The sequence below is a fragment of the Stegodyphus dumicola genome, chromosome 1 (assembly GCF_044657685.1).
Source record: "Stegodyphus dumicola isolate Sdum_Otavi_A_Nest chromosome 1, ASM4465768v1".
In the NCBI taxonomy this organism is placed as follows: Eukaryota; Metazoa; Arthropoda; class Arachnida; order Araneae; family Eresidae; genus Stegodyphus; species Stegodyphus dumicola.
The window spans coordinates 281,021,154-281,033,194 of NC_140768.1; the positions used below are offsets into that span (position 1 = coordinate 281,021,154).

The 12,041-nt window shown below is 32.1% G+C and overlaps 1 protein-coding gene across 2 annotated transcripts in view; it reads right to left on the reverse strand.

The window, feature by feature from the left end:
- Non1 (nucleolar GTP-binding protein 1) overlaps positions 1 to 12,041 on the reverse strand; it is an 87,341-nt gene that overhangs the window by 54,236 nt on the left and 21,064 nt on the right. For both annotated transcript variants that reach the window (XM_085807740.1, XM_085807735.1), the window contains exons 6-7: positions 6,998 to 7,090; positions 5,958 to 6,107 (exon numbers count right to left, since the gene is read on the reverse strand). In XM_085807740.1, the coding sequence (XP_085663866.1) occupies positions 5,958 to 6,107; positions 6,998 to 7,090 (243 nt within the window). The remainder of the gene's footprint in view (positions 1 to 5,957; positions 6,108 to 6,997; positions 7,091 to 12,041) is intronic.

Below are 12,041 nucleotides of genomic sequence, written 5' to 3' on the forward strand. Positions count from 1 at the left end.
TCGTATACACGTTACACATGGGAAAAACCACGAAGACGCCCATGCTGCCAGGCTGTTCGCGGGATTCGAACCTCGGACCGAACTACCAGTGTTCAGCGACTTTACCGTTCAGCAGCAGCGCGGGCCGATTTGATGTCATGATTTATACTTTTTGCATACTCATACAAACTACACAGTAAAATAGATGTTAACCTCATCACAAAAATAAATTGTTACAAAGAGAAACTACTCAATCCCATCCATACTATCATCAGGGATAAGCCTTCTAGTAAAATTAAAAAAGATGGAGATTATGTGTTTCTACTCATACTTGCATAATACTCTTTCCGACCAAACCTGAAAACTAATACAGTAAATTCTTCATCCGAACACAATTCTTGTAACTATAATCAAATCAGTACAAATGGCAAGTAGTCAGACACATCCAAGCTATCATTAGGGACAAGCCCTTCTAGTGGAAACCGCGAATGATTTAGACTAGGTGTCATCATTCATACTTGCAAAGTACTGATCAAAATATTATGATCAGAATTGAAAAAATGTTATTACAAACGAAAAGAAATCAGCACAATAGGCAAATACCCAGAAATATACAACGTATAATTACAAATAAATCTTCTGTGGAAACCATGATGCTCCCTTTTCAGAAATCCCACATGTACAAATCAAGAGGATGTTAACACCACAAAAAAAAAAAAAAAAAAAAAAAAAAAAAAAAGCCAAATATTGAAATATATATAAGGCATGTTTACAAATAAGCACTCAAAAAAAAAAAAATCCTTAAAGTGTTTTTATTCATACTTGAGTAATGCTCTCTCACAACACACTCAATTCTTCATGCAAAAACATTTATTATAATAAAAATCAAATCAGTAGAAATGGCATGTCATGACACACATCCATGAAGGATTAGACCTTCCAGAGAAAACCGAAAATGATTTATAATACGCATCATGTTTCATACTTCTTGTATACTCATTCGAACAACATAGTAAAATAGTATAATCAATAGAATATTATAAAAGGAAAGTACACAAACATATGCAAATTATTTTGACAAATAAGCCTTCTAGTAAAAAATAAAAAAAGTTGGAGATAAGGTGTTTTTATTTATACTTAAATAATGCTCTTTTTTGAGAAAGGTACCACAAACTAATACAGTAAATTGTCCATACGAAGATAATTCTTGTAAATGAAATCACTACAAATGGCAAGTAGTCAGACACATCCAAGCTATCATTAGAGACAAGCCCTTCTAGTGGAAACCGCGAATGATTTAGAATTAGGCATCATCATTCATACTTGCAACATAGTCATCAAAATATTCCGAACAGAACTTTGTTCAATAAGACATTAAACTGATATAAATGTTGTTACAGAGAAAAATTGGTACAAGAGGCAAATACTCAGAAATATACAGCTTACATTACAGATAAGTCTTCCGTGGAAACCATGATACTCCTTATTCAGAACTCACACATGTGAAAATGTGTGCAAGAGTAATTATACATGCGCAAATGAACAGGATGTAACAGTAACATCACCACAAAAAGAAATCGTTACAAAAGCAAAGTATCCAAACATATTTAAGCTATATTTAGGGATCAGCCTTCTAACCAAAAAAAGTAGTACTTGGATGCTTTTATTCATGTTTTAATAATACTCTCTCACAATTCTTGTAACTAAAATCAAATTAGTACAAACAGCAAGTATTCAGACGTATCCAAGCTATCAGTAGGGACAAGCCCTTCTAGTGGAAACCGCGAATGATTTAGATTAGGTGTCATCATTCATACTTGCAACGTAATCACCAAAATATTGCAGACAGAACCTTATTCAACAAGACATTAAATTGATATAAATGTTATCATAGACAAAGTGAAATCAGTACAAGAGGCAAATACTCAGACACATAACGCTATCATGACAGGAATTTTTTTTCCGTGGAAACCATGATGCTCCCTTTTCTGAAATACCACATGTACAATGGGTGCAAGAGCAATCACACATGCACAAATCAAGAGAATGTTAACCTCACCACAAAAAAAAATAATAAAAAAAACCCGAATATTTAAACATATATAAGGTATGTTTACGAATAAGCACTCCAAAAAAAAAAAAATTCCTTAAAGTGTTTTTATTCATACTTGAGTAATACTTTCTCACAACACAGTCAATTCTTCATGCAAAAGCATTTATTATAATGAAAATCAAATCAGTAGAAATGGCATGTCGTGACACACATCCATACTAGCATTAGGGATGAGACCTTCAGGGAAAACCAAAAATGATTTATAATACGCGTCATGTTTCATACTTCTTGTATACTCATTCGAACAGCATAGTAAAATAGTATAATCAATTAAATGTTATAAAAGGAAAGTACACAATAATATGCAAATTATTTTGACAAATAAGCCTTCTAGTAAAAAATAAAAAAAGTTGGAGATAAGGTGTTTTTATTTATACTTAAATAATGCTCTTTTTTGAGAAAGGTACCACAAACTAATACAGTAAATTGTCCATACGAAGATAATTCTTGTAAATGAAATCACTACAAATGGCAAGTAGTCAGACACATCCAAGCTATCATTAGAGACAAGCCCTTCTAGTGGAAACCGCGAATGATTTAGAATTAGGCATCATCATTCATACTTGCAACATAGTCATCAAAATATTCCGAACAGAACTTTGTTCAATAAGACATTAAACTGATATAAATGTTGTTACAGAGAAAAATTGGTACAAGAGGCAAATACTCAGAAATATACAGCTTACATTACAGATAAGTCTTCCGTGGAAACCATGATACTCCTTATTCAGAACTCACACATGTGAAAATGTGTGCAAGAGTAATTATACATGCGCAAATGAACAGGATGTAACAGTAACATCACCACAAAAAGAAATCGTTACAAAAGCAAAGTATCCAAACATATTTAAGCTATATTTAGGGATCAGCCTTCTAACCAAAAAAAGTAGTACTTGGATGCTTTTATTCATGTTTTAATAATACTCTCTCACAATTCTTGTAACTAAAATCAAATTAGTACAAACAGCAAGTATTCAGACGTATCCAAGCTATCAGTAGGGACAAGCCCTTCTAGTGGAAACCGCGAATGATTTAGATTAGGTGTCATCATTCATACTTGCAACGTAATCACCAAAATATTGCAGACAGAACCTTATTCAACAAGACATTAAATTGATATAAATGTTATCATAGACAAAGTGAAATCAGTACAAGAGGCAAATACTCAGACACATAACGCTATCATGACAGGAATTTTTTTTCCGTGGAAACCATGATGCTCCCTTTTCTGAAATACCACATGTACAATGGGTGCAAGAGCAATCACACATGCACAAATCAAGAGAATGTTAACCTCACCACAAAAAAAAATAATAAAAAAAACCCGAATATTTAAACATATATAAGGTATGTTTACGAATAAGCACTCCAAAAAAAAAAAAATTCCTTAAAGTGTTTTTATTCATACTTGAGTAATACTTTCTCACAACACAGTCAATTCTTCATGCAAAAGCATTTATTATAATGAAAATCAAATCAGTAGAAATGGCATGTCGTGACACACATCCATACTAGCATTAGGGATGAGACCTTCAGGGAAAACCAAAAATGATTTATAATACGCGTCATGTTTCATACTTCTTGTATACTCATTCGAACAGCATAGTAAAATAGTATAATCAATTAAATGTTATAAAAGGAAAGTACACAATAATATGCAAATTATCTTGACAAATAAGCCTTCTAGTAAAAAATAAAAGGTGGAGATAAGGAGTTTTTATTTATACTTAAACAATGCTCTTTCTCGAGACAGTTAGCACGAACTAATACAGTAAATTGTCCATACGAAGATAATTCTTGTAAATAAAATAAAATCACTACAAATGGCAAGTAGTCAGACGCATCCAAGCTATCAGTAGGGACTAGCCCTTCTAGTGGAAACCGCGAATGATTTAGAATTAGGCATCATCATTCATACTTGTAACATAGTCATCAAAATATTCTGAACAGAACTTTGTTCAATAAGACATTGAACTGATATAAATGTTATTACAGAGAGAAATCGGTACAAGAGGCAAATACTCAGAAATATACACCTAACATTACAGATAAGTCTTCCGTGGAAACCATGATACTCCTTATTCAGAACTCACACAGGTGAAAATGTGTGCAAGAGTAATTATACATGCGCAAATCAACAGGATGTAACAGTAATATCACCACAAAAAGAAATCGTTACAAAAGCAAAGTATCCAAACATATTTAAGCTATATTTAGGGATAAGCCTCCTAACCAAAAAAAGTACTACTTGGATGCTTTTATTCATGCTTTAGTAATACTCTCTCGCAATTCTTCGTGCATAATTCGTGCAAACGCAATTATTGTAACTAAAATCAAATCAGTAAAAACAGCAAGTATTCATACGCATCCAAGCTATCAGTAGGGACAAGCCCTTCTAGTGGAAACCGCGAATGATTTAGAATTAGGTGCCATCATTCACACTTGCAAGTTACACATTAAAATATTTGAAACAGAAGTTTATTCAATAATCCACTAAACCGATAAAAATGTTAGACAAAATAAATCGGTTCAAGAGGAATATACTGAGAAATATACAAGCTATCATTACAGATAAGTCTTCTGTGGAAACCATGATACTCCTTATTCAGAAATTACACAAGTAAGCAATTATACATGCACAAATTCACAGGATTAACAGTAACATCACCACAAAAAAAAAAAAAAAAAAAAAAAAACAACGTTACAAAAGCAAAGTATCCAAACATATTTAAGCTACATTTAGGGATAAGCCTCCTAACAAAAAAAGTAGTACTTGGATGCTTTTATTCATGCTTTAGTAATACTCTCTCGCAATTATTCACCAGACCCTTCTCCCTCCAGGATTTTCATCTCTTCAAGGTCAACCAACTGAAGACATTGAATGAAATACACTGAATGTATATTTCAGTGTAATAATATAATTCAGTAAATATACTGAATGTATATTTTAGAACTATAAGTTTAGGTAGTTTAATAAATAACATGTAAATAAATCTAAAACTAGGCATATTCCAATTGGTTATTTATGTGCAAATAATACAGATTTCCTTAGACTTAGGTCCCTTCTTTTTATCCCTAGTGATACTCTACTATTTAATTAATCTATGACTGGCTATATTATTTCCTTAGTTCTTCACGTAAATTTAGAATTTTAAATAGTCGTGAATACATATTATACTATTTTAAACAATTATCTTATTTCCAAATTTAAATCATCAAGATAACTATTAAATGAACACAAGATAACAATTAAATGAACAAACACCTCTCTGAAGAAAAATGGATATTAAGTTTTGAATTTTAATTATTCTACCACAAATCAAAATTTCCTCTATACCTGTGCTTCTCAAGCTTTTTTTGCTCTATGCATACCTTTCACCACTGCCAGATCATGTCCTCTTTCCCCAAACTCGAAAAATATACACATTTATATCTATTTACATTATTTTTAATGTGGTATTATAATTTAAATAAGAATTTATTCACTAAAGATATACTGATTATATTATCTCCTAAATTTAAGATCATACATTTAATTTAAATAAAAGGTATAAAAAGTTGATAAATAATAAAGCTTTGATAAAAGTAGTTTTCATGAACAATAAGCTAAAACTGAATACTTAACAGCTAAATAAAAGCATGACTGCATCCCCATTGAAAGTATGAAATTACCCCTACCCACACGGTCGAAATCAACAAAAACAATCCAGTCTAATAAATAACAAAATTTTCTCAATTCATTGTAAACTCAGTTCAAAAACTGATCAAAAAGTTTATAAGGAAAGAAAAGATGGTACCTAAAAGGAAAAGAATACATACTGCATTTTTAACTTTAAATTATTTGAAAGCAGAATAAGACACATACCTGCTCTTCAATAGAATGATTGCACTGCTCAGATGGATCAATTATAAAAATGATACAAGCTCTTATATGAGCCATAGCTGTAATTGCCTGCATTTCAATAGTGTTTCTATCATCCAGGCGATGGTCAAGAATGCCAGGAGTGTCAATTACCTAAATAAAGACAATCCATATTACAATGAGGTTAGATTCAGAGCAGAATGTATTAAAGTAACCTGGTCATGCACATAAGTGTATAAAAAAATTCCCAGACTAGCTCTAGAAGCTAACACTTGGTAGTACAATATTGCGTTCACATCGAAGTGGTTATCGATCTTGACAAGGCAGAATGGCAAAGAAGTTCTGTTAATACTGGAAATGTTACTGTGTTTCTCTTGTGGGTGTGTGCATAATACTCACAGAATTGCGTATGAGCCAACATGAAATGTTTCATATACTGAGCCACAGAAACAATCAGATGAATCAGCAGGATTATGGCAATGAGGTATTGAGTTGCATACGTGCTTCAAAGGCAAAAGAATGTCTTTTAAACACAAAAAGTGACCTAGTGGACCATGCACGAGCGTCACTTTCGAAGGTGAAATAAATTTGGGACATTCTGCATGCAGATAATCACACACTGGAAGAACACTGTTAATACTGATGTACAGATTAATGAAGATAATTATGTGTGGGAGGGTTGAATTTGTACTGCACTGCTTTCAGGTTTTTCTCCAGACTGTTGACTTCTGAGCAGAAGTTACACCGCTTTGCATTTTTCCGAAACCTCTGTTAGTGTGCTTTGGGTAATCCTTGAAGTTCAGGGTTATTAATGGTGATGAGATCCTAGTTAATCATAAGATAGACACACTTACAGAGAATAACTTCTAAGTCTCTACAGCAGTCAAAGTAACACTGAAACTAACACACAGCTGTGCATGTTGACTATTTTGAAGGTGATGATGTTCAGACTTAAATAATAAAGATTTTGTCCAAAGCTTCTTTAGGAACTTTTCAATACACTTTGTATACAAGATAAATGGCTTTTTAAGTTAAAAAATTACCTGCCATCTTAAATATTTGTAGTCTGTATGTCCAACAAATAACGACTTTGTAGTGAAAGCATAAGGTTGTACCTCAACTTCAGCTCGAGTTATCTACAAATAATGAATATGCGATTAGGTATAAATAATGAAATTACGATAAAGAAACAAAGAAATTTATTTGGGCAAACATAATTCTTCACATTGCAAATTTATCTGGAAATCTAGAAAGGGCAGAAAAAGCAATTAAATACATAAAAGAAAATTATCATGTTTGGTTAGTGACTAGCTTTTAAACACATCGAAGAAAAGCTGGTATTCAACCAAATTTATTTTGCATATTTGTAAAGTGTTATAGTTAACAAAAGCTATAACAACAGGACAATATGCGAAATGTACAACGCTTTCATATAGATTTAAAAATATGAATTCATGTGTCAGGATTCTTAAAAACATTTTACAGTACTCTCATCTATATATTACGTTCCTTAATAAGTATGCACCAAAAAGATATAACTCTGCTTAAATATTCAGTCTAACGGAAAGTTATGTCTGTTTGATGACAATTTTTGACACATAAGCACATGTTTATTTGCCGTATGTTCGGCTCTTTTTATCTACATACAGAAGTAGCAAGTTAACTAAAAGTATTCATGTTAGTCTTAAGTGTAAAGCGATAGTGTACCCATGGCCACTGATAAAGTTCATTTACGTCACTGTATTTTATACAAATTTCAACAAGGAAGAAATGCTACAGAAGCATGTAGAAATTTATTGAAAGTGTTTGGTAAAGGGACAGTTTGTGATAAGGCATGCAGAAGATGGTTCGAAAAATTTGAAACAGGTAATTTCGAATTTTCTGATAAGCTGTGTTCTGGGCAATCATCTTTGATGGGTGTTGTTGCAACCATGTTGGAGCAAGATCCTTTTGTGACAACATTGGTGATCACAGCTCAAGCTTGCTTAGGTTTGCTGAGCTGCATTTCGAACCATATTCAGAATCTAGGATTGGTGTGGAAATATTCAAGATGGGTGTCACATGAATTAAGTCAGAAGAATTTTGATGATCAAGTCGTCATATGCACATCTCTGCTTGCTCCGAACAAAATGATGCCCTTCTTGAACCGGATGATAATTGGAAATGAAAATTGGATCACCCACGGAAACATCGTAAGAGAAAGGGCATATTATGAACCCAGAGAACCTAGCCCTTCCACCTCAAAACCAAATTTGACTTTGAATAAGGAAAATGTTGTGTATATATGGTGAAGTAATCGAGGACCAGTACATTATGAGCTTTTTAATGCCAAACAAAAAGCTAACTTGGAGAAGTACTGTCAATTAAATATATAAAAGCTAATTGTCGTGTTTGGTTAGTGACTAGCTTTTAAACACATTGAAGAAAAGCTGGTATTCAACCAAATTTATTTTGCATATTTGTAAAGTGTTATAGCTAACAAAAGCTATAACAGCAGGACAATATGCGAAATGTACAACACTTTCATATAGATTTAAAAACATGAATTCATGTGTCAGGATTCTTAAAAACTTTTTACAGTACTACTCCTGCATAAGTATGTTCAGTACTCTCATCCATGTATTATGTTCCTTAATAAGTATGCACAAAAAAGATATAATTCTGCTAGTCTTCATTATATCACCATAAAAAATAACAGCCATACCTCAATCTACTCCAAGCCCAGTTCTCGCCTAACAAAGTGAATAATACAGTGTAAAAATGCATAACATTTTGCTTTGCATATTAGAATTGCATACTTGCCAACCTATGACACTCAAAAATCAGGAGATTTTTTTAAGAAATCAGGAGATTTTTCACAATGTTAAAAAGACTTTTTAAATGATAAAAATAGTTTTTAACAATGAATTAACTTTAAATAGTTACTAAGTCTTAAATGCAAGCAAAACAAATATACCTTAAACATAAAAAACATTTTTATTACTTTCATCGTTTAAAAAAAAAAAAAAAAAAAAAAAAGGCACTTTAATCAGTTTTCATACAAATGTTATGGACAGTGGCAGATTTTGCTCTCGTTAAGAAAGAAACTTCATAATTTTGTTCATAGCAATTGCCACGTAGGCCTGCTTTCGCTAATAAAAGTTTTTCTAATGTGTCATCACTAATATTAGATCTAAATTTAGTCCTCGTTTTCGCAACAACACTGAAAATTCTCTCACACTCTGCATTACTATGGGGATCTGTCAAGATGGCCAACATAATTCTAGAGAGTTCACTATATTTTAAAATTCCATCAGCACCTTTCAATTTTCCAATTAACCTCCACTGGGTGTCAATCCTACCTGATTTTATAACTTCATCTAAGTTTTGTAATTGTAAACTGCAAAATTGCGACTGCAGTATATGTAGCAACATCAATATCATCATCTTTCATGACTAAACGAAGTAACACAGGAAATCTATTCAAAAAGTACCTTATATAAAAAAAACGATGCATTTGCTAGAGCAGAAACATCACCAACTTTAGCATGCAAAATAACTTCATCGTTGACTGGAAATTTATGTAGTGTGTAATCACATAATCAACAGAAGTAACTTTTAACATGAAGATAAAGCTTATTTTTGTCTTCTTCTGAAAGTTCTTCCACTACTTTTGTAGTTGCAGCTCCTCTTACCAAATCTTCATCTTCCTTCTGATTTTCTGTTTCACCATAAATCACATCATATATAGAATTACAAGACAAAACACAGACTGGTTTTACAAACTTTGATAAAATGTCTTTAAACAGATCATAAATCATTGACTGCAAAACATGAATTAATGGAATTCTGCTTTGTAGAATTGTGTTTAGAACATCGAATGATGGCAAAATGAATTGTAAAAAAAAAAAAAAAAAAAAAAAAAGCAAAAAGCAAAAAGCTTTGTTAAGGTCTGAAGGAAAAAAACAAATATTCGTTCTTCACAAGATAAACTTACAGTAATCGGAAAATGTTTCATGTGTTGAGCAATTTTTCTTTGATTTTGAGAGAAATTTGTATCAGCTTTACGCTTATATTTTGCAGTATTATTTTGAGAACTGCTAGTTGAATTGCTGAATGATGCAGAAATTACAAAAAATCAAAATTTTTCTCATTTCAGTATTATGCAGCTGTTGGAACTGTTTCAATTTTCCCTTTCTTTTAGAACTCCTTTCAAGATAATAATAAATATCAACAATGTGTTCATCCACATTTAATGGTAAAGAAGCTGCCCCTTTTTCAGCTGCTAAATTTAAGAGGTGACAGGCGCACCTCATAATCTGCAAATCTGAATTAGCCTTTCTTAAGATGCCTGCAACACCAGCCTTCAAGCCTACCATTACTGGTGCATTATCGGCACCAAGCGCTAAGCAATTATCCAGAGGGACTGCATTTTATTTTAAAGTTTTAATAATTAGCTGTGCTACATTAAAGCCTGTCGAATGTCCTTCTAAAGTGGGGGCAGAAAGTAAACTGCACTCAATTTCTGAAGACTCTGGATTAAAAAAAGAAACAACAATTGGATACAGTTTTGAATTGGTATTATTGCTTCCATCCGTAGAGAGGGAGAACGGAGCTGTTTTAATGCAATCAATAACTGAAGATTTATTTTTCAGACCCATTTCTTTAACAATTGCACCTGTTTTGGTCCTTGCACTTGCGTATTTCTTAGCGATTTCACTATCGGGAAACATTTTTCTAAATAAAGCTGCAGCGTGATCCGATGCATTCAGTGGCAGGTTGTGCTCCAGTAAAAAGGCAGAGAACAGACATTCTGCATTAATCACTTTTTGGTCTTTTGTTTCCGAAGAAAAATTTAATTTTTCGTTTTTTCAAAACAACTCATGTTGTCCTTGTATTTTTGTGTACGCACATGTTTGAGAGCATCTGCCCTTCCACCAAGCGAAATCGAAAAATCGCAACAACAGATGGTACACCTCGCAAATTTATTACCTCGCAAGGTTTCATTTTAGATATAATCTAGAGACAATTCAGTTGCTTTCAGACGTCCAAAATCGCTTTTTTTGTTCATATAACGAAGTATTAAGCCAAGTTCCATAAAAATCGTGAGAAATATTAAGAATAAGAAAAAGTCGGGAGAAATATATTGTAAATCGCGTTGGCCGGAGAGCGGTCGAAAATTGGGAGAGTTGGCAACTCTGGAATTGTTTACATCTTCTATAATTCCTAAAACAATAAATCTTCCTTATTAGCATTATTTCTGAAGATGCTTAAAACTTATTTTTAATTTTTTTTAAATTTTAATGCTTTTATCGCTTAAGTTTCATTGAGTATTTATACATTAATCACACACATGGCAAAAGAAGCTTAATTTTCAGCATTACCTTTCAGTGTGAATAAAGACTTAACTAAAGACTTAACAAAAATATATGATTTTTAATATAAAGACTAACAAAACTATATGACTTAATTTTTTAAATTTCAATTTATTGATGAAAAGGTTTTAAAACACTGCACACAGTATAAATGCAGATAATAAAGAATCAAGAGAATAAATTATTAAATGCATACAGCTGCAAGCTTTAAACTTAATGGCATATAGAAATTACAAAATTAGCAATATGAAATCATGATTTATAAAATAATGAAGTATTTATGATGTAGAGGATAACAAAATTTACAAAAAAGGGCTTAACATTTGTTTAGTTTATTAAAATTTCTTTAAATGCAAGTTGTTTAAGTTGCTTTTTTGTGCTAATATTATCTCTTTAATTCTGTACACAGACTTAATTTCATATTCAGTTATAAGCTTTCACTGTTCAAGTCCTGTAATTGCTGCGTCAAAAATTCTGACCAAGCTGTCAATCGAAATTTTTCTTTCCATAACCTGTCTGCCACTTTCTTCACTATTGGTAGCAGTATTTTCGAAATATAGACCCATTAATTGGAAATTTAAACCTTTGGTTTGCGATATTCAAAACCTTTCACATTCATCAACCTTATCCCGAAATACGCCTAGCAGGTCATAAATCATGCAAGCATTTTTTTAAAGTATCTGGAGACATCCTTCCCACAAAGCAAACATAAAAAAAATAGTCTTGCCATTAT